The 14,014-nt window shown below is 40.5% G+C and overlaps 2 protein-coding genes across 2 annotated transcripts; one reads left to right on the top strand and one right to left on the bottom strand.

Moving 5' to 3' along the window:
- Positions 1–1,576: 1,576 nt before the first annotated feature.
- lsm12b (LSM12 homolog b) lies at positions 1,577–8,625 on the bottom strand. The gene is made up of 5 exons (XM_073489860.1): positions 8,489–8,625; positions 6,369–6,502; positions 5,179–5,288; positions 3,541–3,667; positions 1,577–2,182 (listed from the first exon to the last, which is right to left on the bottom strand). The coding sequence occupies exons 1-5, from the start codon at positions 8,613–8,615 to the stop codon at positions 2,090–2,092; spliced, it is 591 nt and encodes a 196-aa protein (XP_073345961.1). The 5' UTR covers positions 8,616–8,625; the 3' UTR covers positions 1,577–2,089.
- Positions 8,626–8,974: 349 nt separating this feature from the next.
- On the top strand, positions 8,975–13,023 carry g6pc3 (glucose-6-phosphatase catalytic subunit 3). The gene is made up of 6 exons (XM_073489858.1): positions 8,975–9,253; positions 10,481–10,587; positions 10,687–10,777; positions 10,875–10,993; positions 11,548–11,689; positions 11,768–13,023. Exons 1-6 carry the CDS (start codon positions 9,036–9,038, stop codon positions 12,108–12,110), a joined length of 1,020 nt encoding a protein of 339 aa, XP_073345959.1. The 5' UTR covers positions 8,975–9,035; the 3' UTR covers positions 12,111–13,023.
- Positions 13,024–14,014: the final 991 nt, after the last annotated feature.

The raw sequence follows: 14,014 nt of genomic DNA, 5'->3' as shown, positions 1-14,014 counted from the left end.
GTGGTTACATACATGAGAGGAGTCACTTTATCTTCTACATCAAAACATATGAATGAATGAGTGAATGAATGAATGAATGGGAATCAGGTTGTTACCAATTATGTGAAAAGATCTAAGTGTTTTTAATTAGTAGTCACATCAAAATTAAGTCTGAGAATCTAAATGAAACCAGTAAAAACAAACAGTGGGATCAAAAAATAATCACTGCTTTCATTTAAGTCTTTTTCTAGGCATCATTTTCTGGTGAAAGCTTCTCAAAAGTTAATGAATACTACATGATTTCTGTCCTTCATGACAATAAACTGAATATTTTGTACGATTTATCTGATTCAGTCGACTATTTTCTGACATTTTACAGAGAAAACAGAATCAGTAATGAAAATCAATGTTACTTGCTGACCTACTTTTTTTTAATATAGTGTTGTATTAAGTACCCAAAAGTCAAAGTAAAGATATTAACTGGACTTGAATATGACAAGTCGTTTTTGGCAATAAATGTACTGAAGTATCAAAAGTAACAGTAAAATAATACATATATTAACACTACATGTATGTGTATACGCTGGACCAGGGGTCGATTATTTGATCACTCAGCATTTTTGTGATTAATGGATTCATTTTTTTTTCCTTTTTGCAAAGTAACTAGTAACTACTTGCCTCTAAAATGTGGTGGAGTGGAAGAATAAAATAACAGAAAATGGAAACACTCAAGTACAAGTACCTCATAATTGTACTCAAGTACAGTACTTGAGTAAATGTACTTTAATCTACCATCAAACCTCCACAGCCTTCCTGAACTTTGGCTGCATCTCGACCCAAAAGCATAAAAATCACTGCTGTATTTTCCAGGTAAAACTCTGTAGTTTAATAAGTTGATCAAAAGAAAACTAGACTACTTCAATTAACTATTTTAATTAATTTTTCCAAGCAGAAATGTCAAACATTTGCTGGTTCCAGCTTCCTAAACGTGACGATTCTTTGCAATTCATGAATGATAGTAAATGTGGAGTCTTTGGGTTTTGGAAATTTGAAGACTTTCAGCTCTGATGAGTATTTTTCTACATTTTACAGACAGAACTGTGAAATAAATCAGCAGATTAATCAATAATTGTTGGTTGCAGCCCACACTGACTTTCCGCTAAGTGCTCTTTATGATCCAGAGGAGAGCAGTAAAAAAAAAAGCCATCAGGCAGCTTTGGAGAGACCAGAAGCTTTAAATAATTCATTTGAAACAGAGATGGCTTCAGTTCCCTGTAGTTACAGACGCTTCACAATCAGACTGTCCAACAACCCTGAAAAGAAACCTCAGCGTTGTCCAAAAACAACCTGTGACAAACAAAGAGGCAGCCTCGTCCGTCACCCTGAGGACAGCTGAGGACGACTGACGATCAAGTTGAGTCCTCAAGTAAAACCACAAACACGTACGCTTTGTGTTTTACCCTTAAATACGTCCCACGGTTCAAACATACTTCAAGTAAGTCCTGTTATCTCAGGGTCGAAACCAAGAAAGTGATGGCACAAAATCATTCATCGTGAGCTCTTCAAAAAGTTGTTGAAAATTACAGTATTACAGTCAGAATTTTTGTTACTTTTATTTTAGAAAATGTCCTTTAAAGTGTGGCATTTCAAGTCACATTTTGTTTAAAATACAGAAAATACAGACAGTAGAACATGGATACAGCAAAAAAGGAAACAATGACAGAAAATAAAGCTAACAAGCCTTTCTGACTGCTCTAGTTTTCTCTTTTTTGAAATGGAACTGAAGGCAAAGGAAGGAGGGCGGAAAAAGAAAAAGGTTTCAGGGACAGGGGGGAGGAGTGGGGGCAGAATGAGACGAGTTAGTTAAGGAAACTATGGTTGCTTTATGGTTCATGTTTAAATTATTCTTTATAAAGTCTAATTTAAGATTTAATCTTTCCTCTTTCTTTTTTGTCTTTTTCATTTAATGGTATTTTGATCTTCTGGATCCAGGGCCCTCAGCGCTCCTCCTCGTGGTCTCAGACTGACGACAGTGAAATGCCGACGTAGTCTGGCAGTGGGAAACAAAACCACCCGCGTCGCCTTCCCCCGGCCGACCCGCACTGCCAACTCAAGAAGATAAAGTGGAGTCCTTCTGTGTTTGCTGTGCTTGTGAACGTTGCATGGACTTCTGACTTTCCACGTCTCTAAAATGTTTCTCAACCTGCAAGAACGAAGAAACATTAATGAAAACCAACTCGAAAAACACAAACGGTTATGTATTTATGTAGGCGGGCATGTGGAGGTGAGAAGTAAGAAGGGTCTGAACTTATATTTCTCTACTTCCCTTCTGGATTTCAGTAAAAAGAAACGTACAGCATTCTGACCGGGCGAATCGAGGCCTAGTCCACAGGTTTATGGATCATTTTCTGAACATATATGTCCCTCTGTTTAAAAAATAAATCTCTAAAAAATGTTTCTAAGTGCTTGAACAAGCATGCCGGGCCAGGAGGTGGCAATAAAGTCTGTTCTAACAATATGTCGAACACCAGAGAAGAACATCTTGAGCATGCTTATTCAGCCTTTTCTATTTAAATAAAATGACTCTAAACCGTACAAAACCACTAAGTTGTAAACTTGTTGTTTCCTGTGCAAAGTTTTTTTTTTTAAATTTGCGCTTTTAAAAGTGAAAATATCTGCTTACATGTGGACAAAGCCTTACGTCATACTGTCACAGCTCCAGCACACTCATACAGGTTTGTTCAGTTACCTTGTGTGACTGGAATCAGATTAACTTGTGTCGTGTTGGCAGGTGCAGCACAACGTGCTTTTAGCCACCACAAGTCGTGTGAAATGCACAGTGATCAATCTGTGCAGAACTGAAATGGAGTGAGAACAACGCTCCATTGTAAACGGTGTAAGCTACGTTACTCTAACAGGTGCTTTAAAAGACAGAAGGCGAGGGAAACACACACACAGACAGTCCTGGATAAAATCTTTTAATCGGGCAACACAAGCGGAAACATCTTTGTGGCTTGACAATGAATGTCGGGGTTTTAAAAAGGGAATTAAAAAAAGCTCACGTCAACCAGGCTCCAAACTAACTGTCCCAAAGTGAATGTAAACCATCACAAAATCTAAATGTTTCTTCAGTTTTTAAATCATCTACAGTTTTTAGTTGAAGATATCAGTATTCAAAGTATTTTTGTACTCAGCTGAAGTACATGTTGTCACATTAAAACAGCTTTACGTTCCTCTGGACAGAAACTCTCAGTCCTGCTGTGTGTTTAGCAGTTAGCTTCTTTACACGGCAGGACTCTACTGCTCATCAGCTGCTAACTACTCCTGCTGCTTTCAACGTGAATATGTTGTTTGAAATATAGTTATCAGAGAAAAAAGTAGGATATGCTCAATTAGATACAGGATAAGGCAATTTGAAGATGTGGCCTTCGGCTCTGAGCAACTTTCATAAGAATTTATAAACAATAAAGGAAAAATAAACCATAATGAAAATGATTTAGCTGGAGCCCTGACGCCATGTACTGTTGGTGAAATATAGTATAAATATCAAATCATACTTACTATTTTGCGTACATGACTTAAAGCGCTTCCCTCTTTGCCTTTGCAGTTCTCAACCTGGTAAGGCGGTGAGATTACGACGTCGTCCATCACAATAATGTTCTTCTCCTGCCATTTACAGTCTTTGATGCTGCAAAAGGAAAAAAAAGGAAACATCATCTCGTCTGTGGCTGAAAGCGTTTTGTTTGCGAGGCAAACAATGTAACATGAGCAGAATGATTTGACACCAGACTGTCATACTGGTTTTTCTTCCGTGTCAATTTATTTTCAGTATGACTGGCGACTGTCTGAACAGAGTATCTGTCTGAACATGGCTATTTATACGTCAAACATCTTGCACAGACAAATAGAAAAGACGATCAGGATGTAAACATGTCCGGTGTGTAAAAGTGAAACTCGAGCTAATGACAGAACGGTTTCATATCCACTGGAAACAAAAGAGTAGCAATGAATTTAATGTTGGTTTCTGAATTATTTGGTTTTGTTCAATCATCTGCAGATTTTAGAGACTTGGAACACAAAGACTGACTAGTTAGTCAGTAAGTAAATAAAAGATTATCATCACTTAAAAAGAAACTAGGTTAATTTTTAATCAATCATGGTGTGACCACTGACAGAAGTTGCATCTGTCTCATAAAGTAGTCAAACACTCTTACAGGTGTCCAACTACAGTGTGATCGGGGCGAAAACAGGCTCCGATCAGATATCTGAGACTAAAATCTGGTGCCATCAAACACGTAACAGGGAAACACGCGAACTTGGCAGAAAGTTTAACTTTTTCAGACAGAAACAGGAGACATGAAGGAAGTTATTTCTCATGTTTTGTTGCCTCAAGATCCAAAAAAATGATCGGAAAATAAACTTCAGTAAAGAATGAGATCAGGAAATGAAAATAAGCCGTTTCTTGACTGCGAGATCCTTTGAGATCCTTTGTGTTTGATTTGAATTGTGCTTTTCTATCTTTATACCTCTATTTAAACTGGTCTGGAGTCTGCTCCAGCCAGCCACATCCCGACAGGGTAATGAACAATTTTAGCGTTTATTAGATTGTGTGTTAAATACGACTTCCTTGGTGGATTTACGGAGCAACCATCGAGGTTAAGAGCGCCGTTTCTGCAGACATGCTTGTTCCTACTCGCTAATAAAATCTCACAGTTCTTTGTAACTAAGACCCGACTCCAAACCCGACTCAAGCACATGTTCATATTTTCAGTCTAATGGGGTCGGGTCGCGCTCTACTGCCACAGGACTCACCATTAGCTCTAAATCACATGCTGCATTCATGATCACTGAAGGACTAAGAGGTGACTTTAAAACTGGAGTGAAAGAAAAATGACATTGCTGCTCGTTGTGACCGCAGCCTCATCCTGCTGCTGCCAGTGTTGCTGCTCTGTCTATTTGAGTCTGTTTAATTCGACCACATTTTGGATCATAAACTTGTCTTGACTGCCTCCGGTTTCATTTCAGACTGGGTCACTGACTGACATTAAACTTATGTGTCTCTGGTTCAGGTAGACTTTAAAAAAGGGCAGTCTTGGATTGGCTTGTTAACCTTCAAGGTTAAAGCAACCCAGCAGAAGGCGGCATAAAATATTTGATGATCAGCATCATTTCGACTCTACAACGAAACAAAGTTCTTACGTTTTGTGAATAGTCTGGAATAGCTGTTGGCCCTCCACAGAAACCCCAGCACTGATTGCATAGGCTTGGGACAGCTTGTCCTCCTTTTCTGTCCGTGCTCGATTGGCAAGCTGTGGAGACAACAAAAAGACATTAACGTCAAACACATTTTTTTACTTTGACAGCTTTGAACTGGACACCAGCTACAGGACAGGGTTTAATTTACACACATGATTTGTTTTAGCAAATTATAAGATACATCAACAAACATTAGGGTTCTTTGCTGTGTCTCAATTCAGGGACTGGATCTTCAGCGGTCTGCATTTCTGGTCCGAATGCATCGTAATAAGCTGAAACGGCTGGTACCACTTCTCTGTACCCTCAAAAATGCAGCTTAACTTTGCCCAAATTTGAAGGACATACATTAAACTGTATAAACCTTCTGAGCCTTATTATACCAGAATACTGAGGTGACAAATCAACCGCCACTTTGCCGGCTGTTGGAGGAAAACCCGACAGACTTCGACATTTTTTTAAAGTTTAATGTTGACAAAGGGGCTCGTGGATACACCATTAGTTTTGGTCTTCCCTTACGAAGTCATGAATACCAGAAGTGGGGTCGCTCATAAGGACTTTGCTCCCAAACACGGTTAACATTTGAAGGCGGCAGTTAAGGCCAACCTATTAATCAGCGAAACTTGGCTCCGATAGTGGCCGATGGCTGGAGAAAAAAAAGAAAAATCGCTCCCTCTTAGATGTTTTATGGTTTGAAAGGTGTTCAGATTTATTTATTACATTAAGTTTGATGTTCAGTGGTAAAGATTTGGTGGGTTTGTCAGCAGGATTATACAAAAACTACTTCACGGTTTTCCATGAAACTTGAATGGAGGATGGATCTCAACCCAGAACAGATCCCAAGACCTTTGATGCAGATCCAGATAAAGGATGGATTAATAGATCCAGGAATTTTTTTCTCACTTTAACATTGTGAGAACAATACATGGAGCTTGATGATCATGTTGTTCATTTCTGACAGTGATTAATTTTTATATTGGCCTTTAAAAATCCAATACTGGTTGACCTCCACTATGAAGGATAATCTCTTTTTTTGTCCATTACATGCGCTGGTACATGTGTGCCTGCACTGACGATGATCAGGATGATGGAAACGATTAATTTCAGAGCCAGATAATCAAAGTTGATGGACTTACCTTGCTAACATTCAGTGATGCTAGTGGGGGTGGAGTCTCGGTGCGGTCATTAATTATGTCCACATCAGAAACATAGGCTAAGTTGATCAGGATGACGTCGTTGAGGTTTGGCTTACCGCTGGAGGAAGCACATTCTTCGAAGGAACTTTAGTCAAGGCGCACAACTTCATGGAAATGCATGAGAGACTGAACAGAGAGGCTCATGATAGAGAGAGCACTGTCTGACTAACACTGACAGAGAGAGGTGGTGCCAGTTACAGCATGAGGCTACCGTAGGCAGTGCTGCCACCTACAGTAATCATGGATGAATGAATGAACAATTGTTAGAGATGAGTAAAATGCTGTACAGCTTATGAGGAAAAATTACATCAGCAACGCAAGTGTTCAGTTTCTGGGATTTTGGGTGAGAAGTCCTCAAATTAATTATCTTTTGAGTTGATCACCCAGAGGCAGATTTACTTATTTTATGAAATGCCTGATCAATAAAATGAACGTAATCTCTGGCCCCTCATTTTTAATCACACTGGTTTGGAGCCAAATTAAATCATTCCCCGTTTCCTCCGTAAACTTTGAGAGAAATTCAGCAAAATTTTGAACTTACAAACAGAAACTTGTTCAAAAAGTAACAGGAAAATGCTGCACATTTATCTCAACATAAATCTGCTCCTCAGAAACACTGACAGACCGGGGCCTCGAGGCATCGACCTCACTTTTCCTGTCGGTAATACAAGCACAGCGTGTCAGACTAATGACAGAAAACAGGTTTTCCCCCACATATTTTAGACCAATTAGTGACACATTGGTGGCAAGTTTTGGGCCCATTGTTCCAAAAAAAAAAAAAAAAAACAGAAGACACAAGCTAGGATGGGATTTGACCTGTTATGCCAGTGACAGGATGACCTTTAAAGTTTGACCCAAGTGGTACAAGTGACCTGCTCTGACTTAAAGCCTAGAAATTGATCTGATTGTCTTGGGTGTAAATCATTAGACTGAATTTGAGGCCTGTAAAAGAAAGCTTCTTGTAAATTACCAGGCTTTTTCCAGCACACTGCCTGACTCAGATGGCGTTACTAAACACGAATACGACCGCGGTGCTGGTTCAGTTTATCTCGGAGGGTAGTTCAGTGTCAAAAACGAAACAAATTTAGCGTTCAAGGCCTGTAAAGCCAAGTGTCAACCCGCCACACTGTGTTCACTTCATTCATTTATCTGCCCACAGCTCGGTCACGTTGACGTCAACTACATCTTCCGACTGAGGTGACTGGAAGTCATGAGGGGACCGAGCATTGCCACCTAAAAATCCAAATAATGGCAATACTCGTCCGCACACCCGTGAATGGGTGTAGACCACCGGTCCACCAAGCAAGCTAACGCTGGCTGTGCTGAGCCCATGGTGCCTTTAGCATCCAAATCGTGTAGAAATGAAACACAAATGTGGCACGATCGTCCGAATTAATCACCTAAAAATTACGATACCACCAGAATCGGGTGAGGTATCGTGAGAAAGCCCAGCTGAGAAGCTCGGGAATGCTAATACCGTTAATTGAGCTAGCAGCGGCAGTGTGGGGTTGACCGAAACTTAGCATGCTAGCCGCTAGCTAGCAGCAACTTGAATGTAGCGTGGAAGGGTACTCAGTGTCCATTCATCGCTAGCTGCTTCAAACAGACAGCTAGCGTCTCCATCAAACGCCATCACAAACTATGCGAGGTAAAATGTGCGCACACGAGCCGGCGCGGCGTGAGATAAATGCCAGCTAGCTCGCTAACTAGCATCGGTTTGTGCCTGTTGAGAGCACACAGCCATGATGCCTTGCTAGGATCCGTTGCCAGGTTGAGGTCTGGCAAATACAATGAGTGGATTCAAAACACATGCACCTCCGAGCAGATATCGCGAAGCCGAGAAATGACCCGGCAACACCAAACGGGTCCTCGACAGATGAGAAACGGATGGGCAGCTAACTCGCGAATTAAAACATTTAAAGCGGACAAAGATGTGTTACTCAGCCAGCACCAATTACGCCTGCGCGGATCACTATTTGACATATTTTCGGTTACCCTACAGGCCCTTGCAGCCGGGCAGGCCAGCAAGCCGACCGCAGCTCGAAACAAACAAAGGATACTCAAAGTCAACATCTTAGACTGGTAGTCAAAGGCGACCACTTCTCCTTGCAGACGTTGGCCCAAGCAGGTGAGGCAAGAGACATGGCTCCCGACGCTGAAATACTCCCCCGGTCCAGGAGCCGCCATCTTCTCCGCCAGGAAACCGGAGCGCCTGCCTTACGTAAAGCGACGCGATGACGTAGCGAGACGAAGCCTGGGCGTGTCGACGTGCGTCGCGCCGCGGCCATTTATTACAACACTTTAACTTATATTTTAACGATTAAATCAACTTGACGTGACGTTATGTCATCAAATCTCACGCGAAACGTTTGAACTTTAAATTAAATACGAACACGTTTAATCCACCGAAGAAGAAAGTTGCGGCTTTGTCTCCGTTTCTGCCGCTTTCGGGCCGAAGAGCTCCCCCTGCCGGCCGCCTGGCGGTACCGCACGCGTCCCCTCAGCACTTCCTTCCTGAAGAAGCTTACAGAAATAATCAGGATTGCGTTTTTTTGCTAACCTTCATCACACTGCATGGTTTAAAAAAAAAAAAAAGAGGGCGCAGGAATGGAGGCCGTTTACACTCAAGGCGTCTGGATGGCGGAAAGTCTGCAGCAGAGGACGATGAGTCGAGAGAAAATGTGGCTAGTGGTCACTCATATTGGGGATCCTAAAGCAGCCTTCCTGCTCGTCTTTCCCTTCACATATTTCATCAGCAAGCGAGCTGGAGTGTCGGTGCTGTGGGTGGCAGCTGTGTCGGAGTGGCTCAACCTGGTGTTTAAATGGTAAGGCTTAAAAAGAGACACTAATATTGTGTAACTGTGTTGCTCTTAGCGGCGCTCCTCGTTAACTCTGACGTGTTAGCATGAAGCTAATTTAACATTTAGCATTTAAATCAGTCAGCGTCAGGTAGATACAAGGTGTTTTCTTTTTCATTTTTTTATTCGTAACCATCACGTTAAAGCATGATGATGATGATAAAACATCATCATGTGTTGACGTCGCAGCTTCCGGCATCATCAAGTGCAGTGCACCCGCGTCCGCTGTCCGGGGTGAAACAGCCAGCGGCGGAACCTTTTATACACCAGTACAGATTATAAATTAGCAGTGACATTTTCCCATCGATACATCAAGAAACCTACATAAGAAAGAGAAAAGAGTGGTCAGAAAGGAAATTTGATAACACTGATAACTTGTCACAACTTATTTTTATATAAAACATTGTTATAGTGAAAATGTATTCAATTGTTTTATACACTTTTGCTATTATCCTTTTACCTGTCTCTTTCTCTTCTTTCATGTACAGATACTGTGTCACTCTGCCTTCTTTTAATATTTTTTAAACTGTTTTCTTGTTTGTAAGGACTTAGTAAAAATGTTTTGAAATGTGCTATATAAATAAAGTAAAAAAAAACAGCATTATAAGAATAACATTTATAGTTATTTACAATGTATTTATAATTAATGTGTTAGGCATTGTTAAAACAATATTCAACAGATTATCTGCACACACATCAAACCATAAATCTTGTTGTCAGTAGTCTAAAGTGGATAGAGGAGGTTTAAACGATCTAAATGAATCATATTGCTGCTAAATGCACAGTTTTGTTTTTGTTATTAAAAAAAGCTCAGATCTTGATTTTATTAAACCTTCAACCTTCAGTTTATAGAGGTGGGTGTGAACTGAAAGAGAGGATGTTCAGGGCTTAATGCAACATTCACGTACAAGAAAGTGTCGTAAAATGTGAGGTTTGTAAGGAAAATGCTGATAATGTGCTGATAGGATGGAAAGAAACTCAGTGCAGAAAGAGAAAGACTGCAGGCTAACGTTCAAATTGGAAAAAAAGGGAGAATTCAACAATTATTGGACAAAGGGACAGAAATGGGTTTAAAGCCCAGAGTATAAACCTAAAGACATGATGTTACTCACTCTGGTTCAGCAGGTGGCAGCATGCACCTGTATGATTCAGTAATTGTAAATTTAATGTTTTGTGAATTCATTTTTTTCCTAGGATGCTGTTTGGAGAAAGACCTTTCTGGTGGATCGGTGAATCAGGTCTGTTTGTCAACAATCAACCCGAAGTTCAGCAGTTTTCCTCCACCTGTGAAACCGGCCCAGGTGAGAAGTGCTCAAAGAAAAACACAGCATGCATAAGTCATAGATGGTGTATTAATTGATAGCACAGTCAGAGGTCTAACGCTGCCGTCTGTCCCCCAGGCAGCCCGTCCGGACATGCGATGGTGACGGCAGCAGTCTGGTGGGTGGTGGTGTCCTCGCTGGGTTCATATCTGTACTCACGTACTCGCAGGTATTTAAAATAAACACATATGCTGTTTTGGCTTTAAAAATACACAGATGAAGAAATCTGAGTATATCAGAGCGTCTCTCTTTCTCTGCACCTCCAGCATGGTGATATCAGCTGTACCCTACCTGCTCTACCTGGCGATGCTGGTTGCAGTTGGAATCTCCAGGATCTTCATCCTCGCCCACTTCCCTCACCAGGTCGTCGCCGGCTCCATTACAGGTCTGAATACAGTTTCGTGCACAAGCTGAAACATGTGGGTATCAACATGCAGTATGTATAAATTTAACTAAGGCTGCAACTAATGATTATTTTCATTGTCGATTTTCTCGATTAATCGATTAGTTGTTGGTCTGTAAAATTTCAGAAAATGTTGAAAAACGCAATCAGTGTTTCCCTAAGCCGGAGATGACGTCCTCAAATATCAAAATATTCAGTTTGATGACACAGAGAAGTAAAGAAACCAGAAAATATTCAAATTTAAGACGCTGGAATCAGACAATTTTGGCTGTTTTCAATAAAAAAGTACTCAAATCGATTGTCCTTTAACAAAATAGTTGGCTATTAATTTAATAGCTGACAACTAATTGATTAATCGTTGCAGCTCTAAAGTGTTTATTCATCGTGATGCAAAAATCATATAAATTCAAAATTACCATCAAACTTCTGTCTCACTGATTTTCAACAGTTCCCACTCTTGTATAAAAACACTCAGAGGTGTTGAAGAGGGTAGTATATTTTTTCAAAGCAAATTTAAACTGAATTGTTCTCGTCAGGTTTCATTCTGGGGATCGTTCTGAGCCGCAGAGTCCCAGAAGGTCGCCCCCTGCTGTTCTTCTTCTGCTTCAGCATCGGTCTGCTGCTCGGTACTCTGATACTGCACACTGGACTGCAGTGGCTGGGAATCGATCTCTCCTGGTGAGATATTTTATTATATTTATGTGTAATTTGATGAGTCTGTTCAGTGCGTGATAACATATTCTATCTATTTAACAGGTCTATTGCTTTGGCCAAGAAATGGTGCAGCCGTCCGGAGTGGATTCGTTTGGATACAGCCCCGTTCTCCTCTCTGACCCGAGACTGCGGGGCCCTTCTGGGTTTGGGGCTCGCCCAGTACTGGAAGCCTGGCGGATATTCTCTGCCTTGGGCCCCACGGGCTTTGTCTCTGGCCATTTCATCCATGGGACTGTACCACGTCAATCGCCTGCCGCTCCCGATCAAACCACAAGGCCTCTTCTACGGGCTGTTCTTTGTCAAGTTCATCATAGTGCCTCAGATTGTCATGGTGCTTGTGCCTGGACTGGTTCATCTTTTCACAAACAAAAAGAAGAAGGACTAGAATCTATTGGTACTGTTAGAGATGTCTTTCACACCTCTAAAGACAGTTTCTCCAAACACTTGAAGTGTCTGTTTAATGCATTTCATGGGTACTCCTGTGGGTGAAGGCTGTATTTAGTCACTCCATCTTGATTTTTCTTCACTTACAGCTCCACTGGCACGGGTCTTCAGTTGGTGATTGTTTTTTATATGGGAACAGGGATATGGGAAATGTAGCAGATTATTTTAATTTACTTCACATCTGCTGTAAAAAAAATATATATATATATATATCATTAAAGTAAGCTTTGTAAATATGACAGTATTTTTGCTATATGGTGACTGTAACTGTTGAGGAGGTTTTGAGGTGTAGCGCATCAAAGAAGGGTCAGGGTCAAGCTTATGAATGTTACCTAAGAAAAGATTGTGGGAAACCATCTCTGTGTTGTGCTCACTTTAGTCACAAGGTTTATTTAAGCCCTCAGACCTTTATCGAGTAAAAGATCCACTAAAGCAGATTTCAAAGAAGTCTTGAGGACTAAAACATTGTTCATAAGTGGCTGTTCTTTGTTTTTATGTTCACTGTCGAGTTTTTGATCCTCTGTACGCATCATTACGACTTTTCTGGTGTGCAAGAACTTTACTTTTGTTTACATTACAATCTTGACTTTTGTTTACATTATGTAAGAGTACGCCACTGATTTAAAGGTCCAGCCTGTAGGATTTGGTGGCATCTACTGGCGTGGTTTCACCTCAGACTAGATATAAAAGGCTCACTCTTAAGATAATTAAAAAACATTCTTAGTTTCAGATTATACACTAATAATTCTTCTATTTAATTTCTGCCACTAGATCCTCCGTGCTGGACCTTTAACCTTGCTCTCCTGTAACACTGTATGACAGTTAGACAGTAAAAAAATCTTTTTTTATTCTTATTACTTGTCAAATCCTTGTGCCTACATTACCCACAATGCAACCCACCCACAAACAGTTCAGTTTGGAGATTCGGGTGTGCTATGCTATCAACGGCTAATGTGGCCCCAGGGAGCGGGCTACATACTGCAGGTCTGGTAATCTTCTTTCAAACTCCACACCTCGAGCTCACACCAAGAAGGTACTTTAAAGGGTAAGTTCACCCAAAAACGAAACAGTCCCCTTTAATACAATCAAGTCTAATCCCATATCAAATAAAATATACTTAAATCCACGAGATCTGCAACAAATTGTATTCACTCGTAATTACCAGCCACCTAAATATGCCTGATTTTTTTCTCATCATGATCCAAACATTACAGAAATTTACCAAATTTGTTGAAAACTAGCCCATCTTGCTATGTTAGGGAATGAGAGAAAAAGAAATCCTGGCTCCGTCCCGTTATCTGGATCTGCACCAAAAGTTGATGGGGTCTACTCGAGGCCGAGACCCATCCTCCATCCAAGTTTCATGGAAATCCAGTCGGGTGTTTTTGTGTAATCCTGCTGACAAACCAACCAACCAACAAACAAACGGACACGACAAAAACACAACCTCTAAATAAAGAAGATGTTATGATATTCATGTACATTTTAAAAGATTCAACTTTTCCCTCGAACTGTTAACAAACAAAATAGTATGACAGTAAACACAAATGCAAAATAGAAGTATCTTGACGAGTGGTCTCAGATTTTAGACCCCACTGTATAAAATGGGTGGATTTGCCCTTTAAAATTTCACAACAAAAGCATTCTAAATCATTTAAAAATAAAATAAAAAACCTCAGATCATCTTTAGGTCAAACCGGTGCACCCACCATAATCATTAACGTCTTTATAAATGTCGTATCTATGCACCCTGTATTGGACTGAGTCATAATGTTAAAATTGGTGTTACGTGTTGTTTTGTTGACCAAATAAGCAAATTAAATTTGTATGTTATATTCTTAATAA

Source organism: Pagrus major, chromosome 20, assembly GCF_040436345.1.
Source record: "Pagrus major chromosome 20, Pma_NU_1.0".
Taxonomy (NCBI): domain Eukaryota; kingdom Metazoa; phylum Chordata; class Actinopteri; order Spariformes; family Sparidae; genus Pagrus; species Pagrus major.
This window is presented reverse-complemented; position numbering and strand designations above follow the sequence as displayed.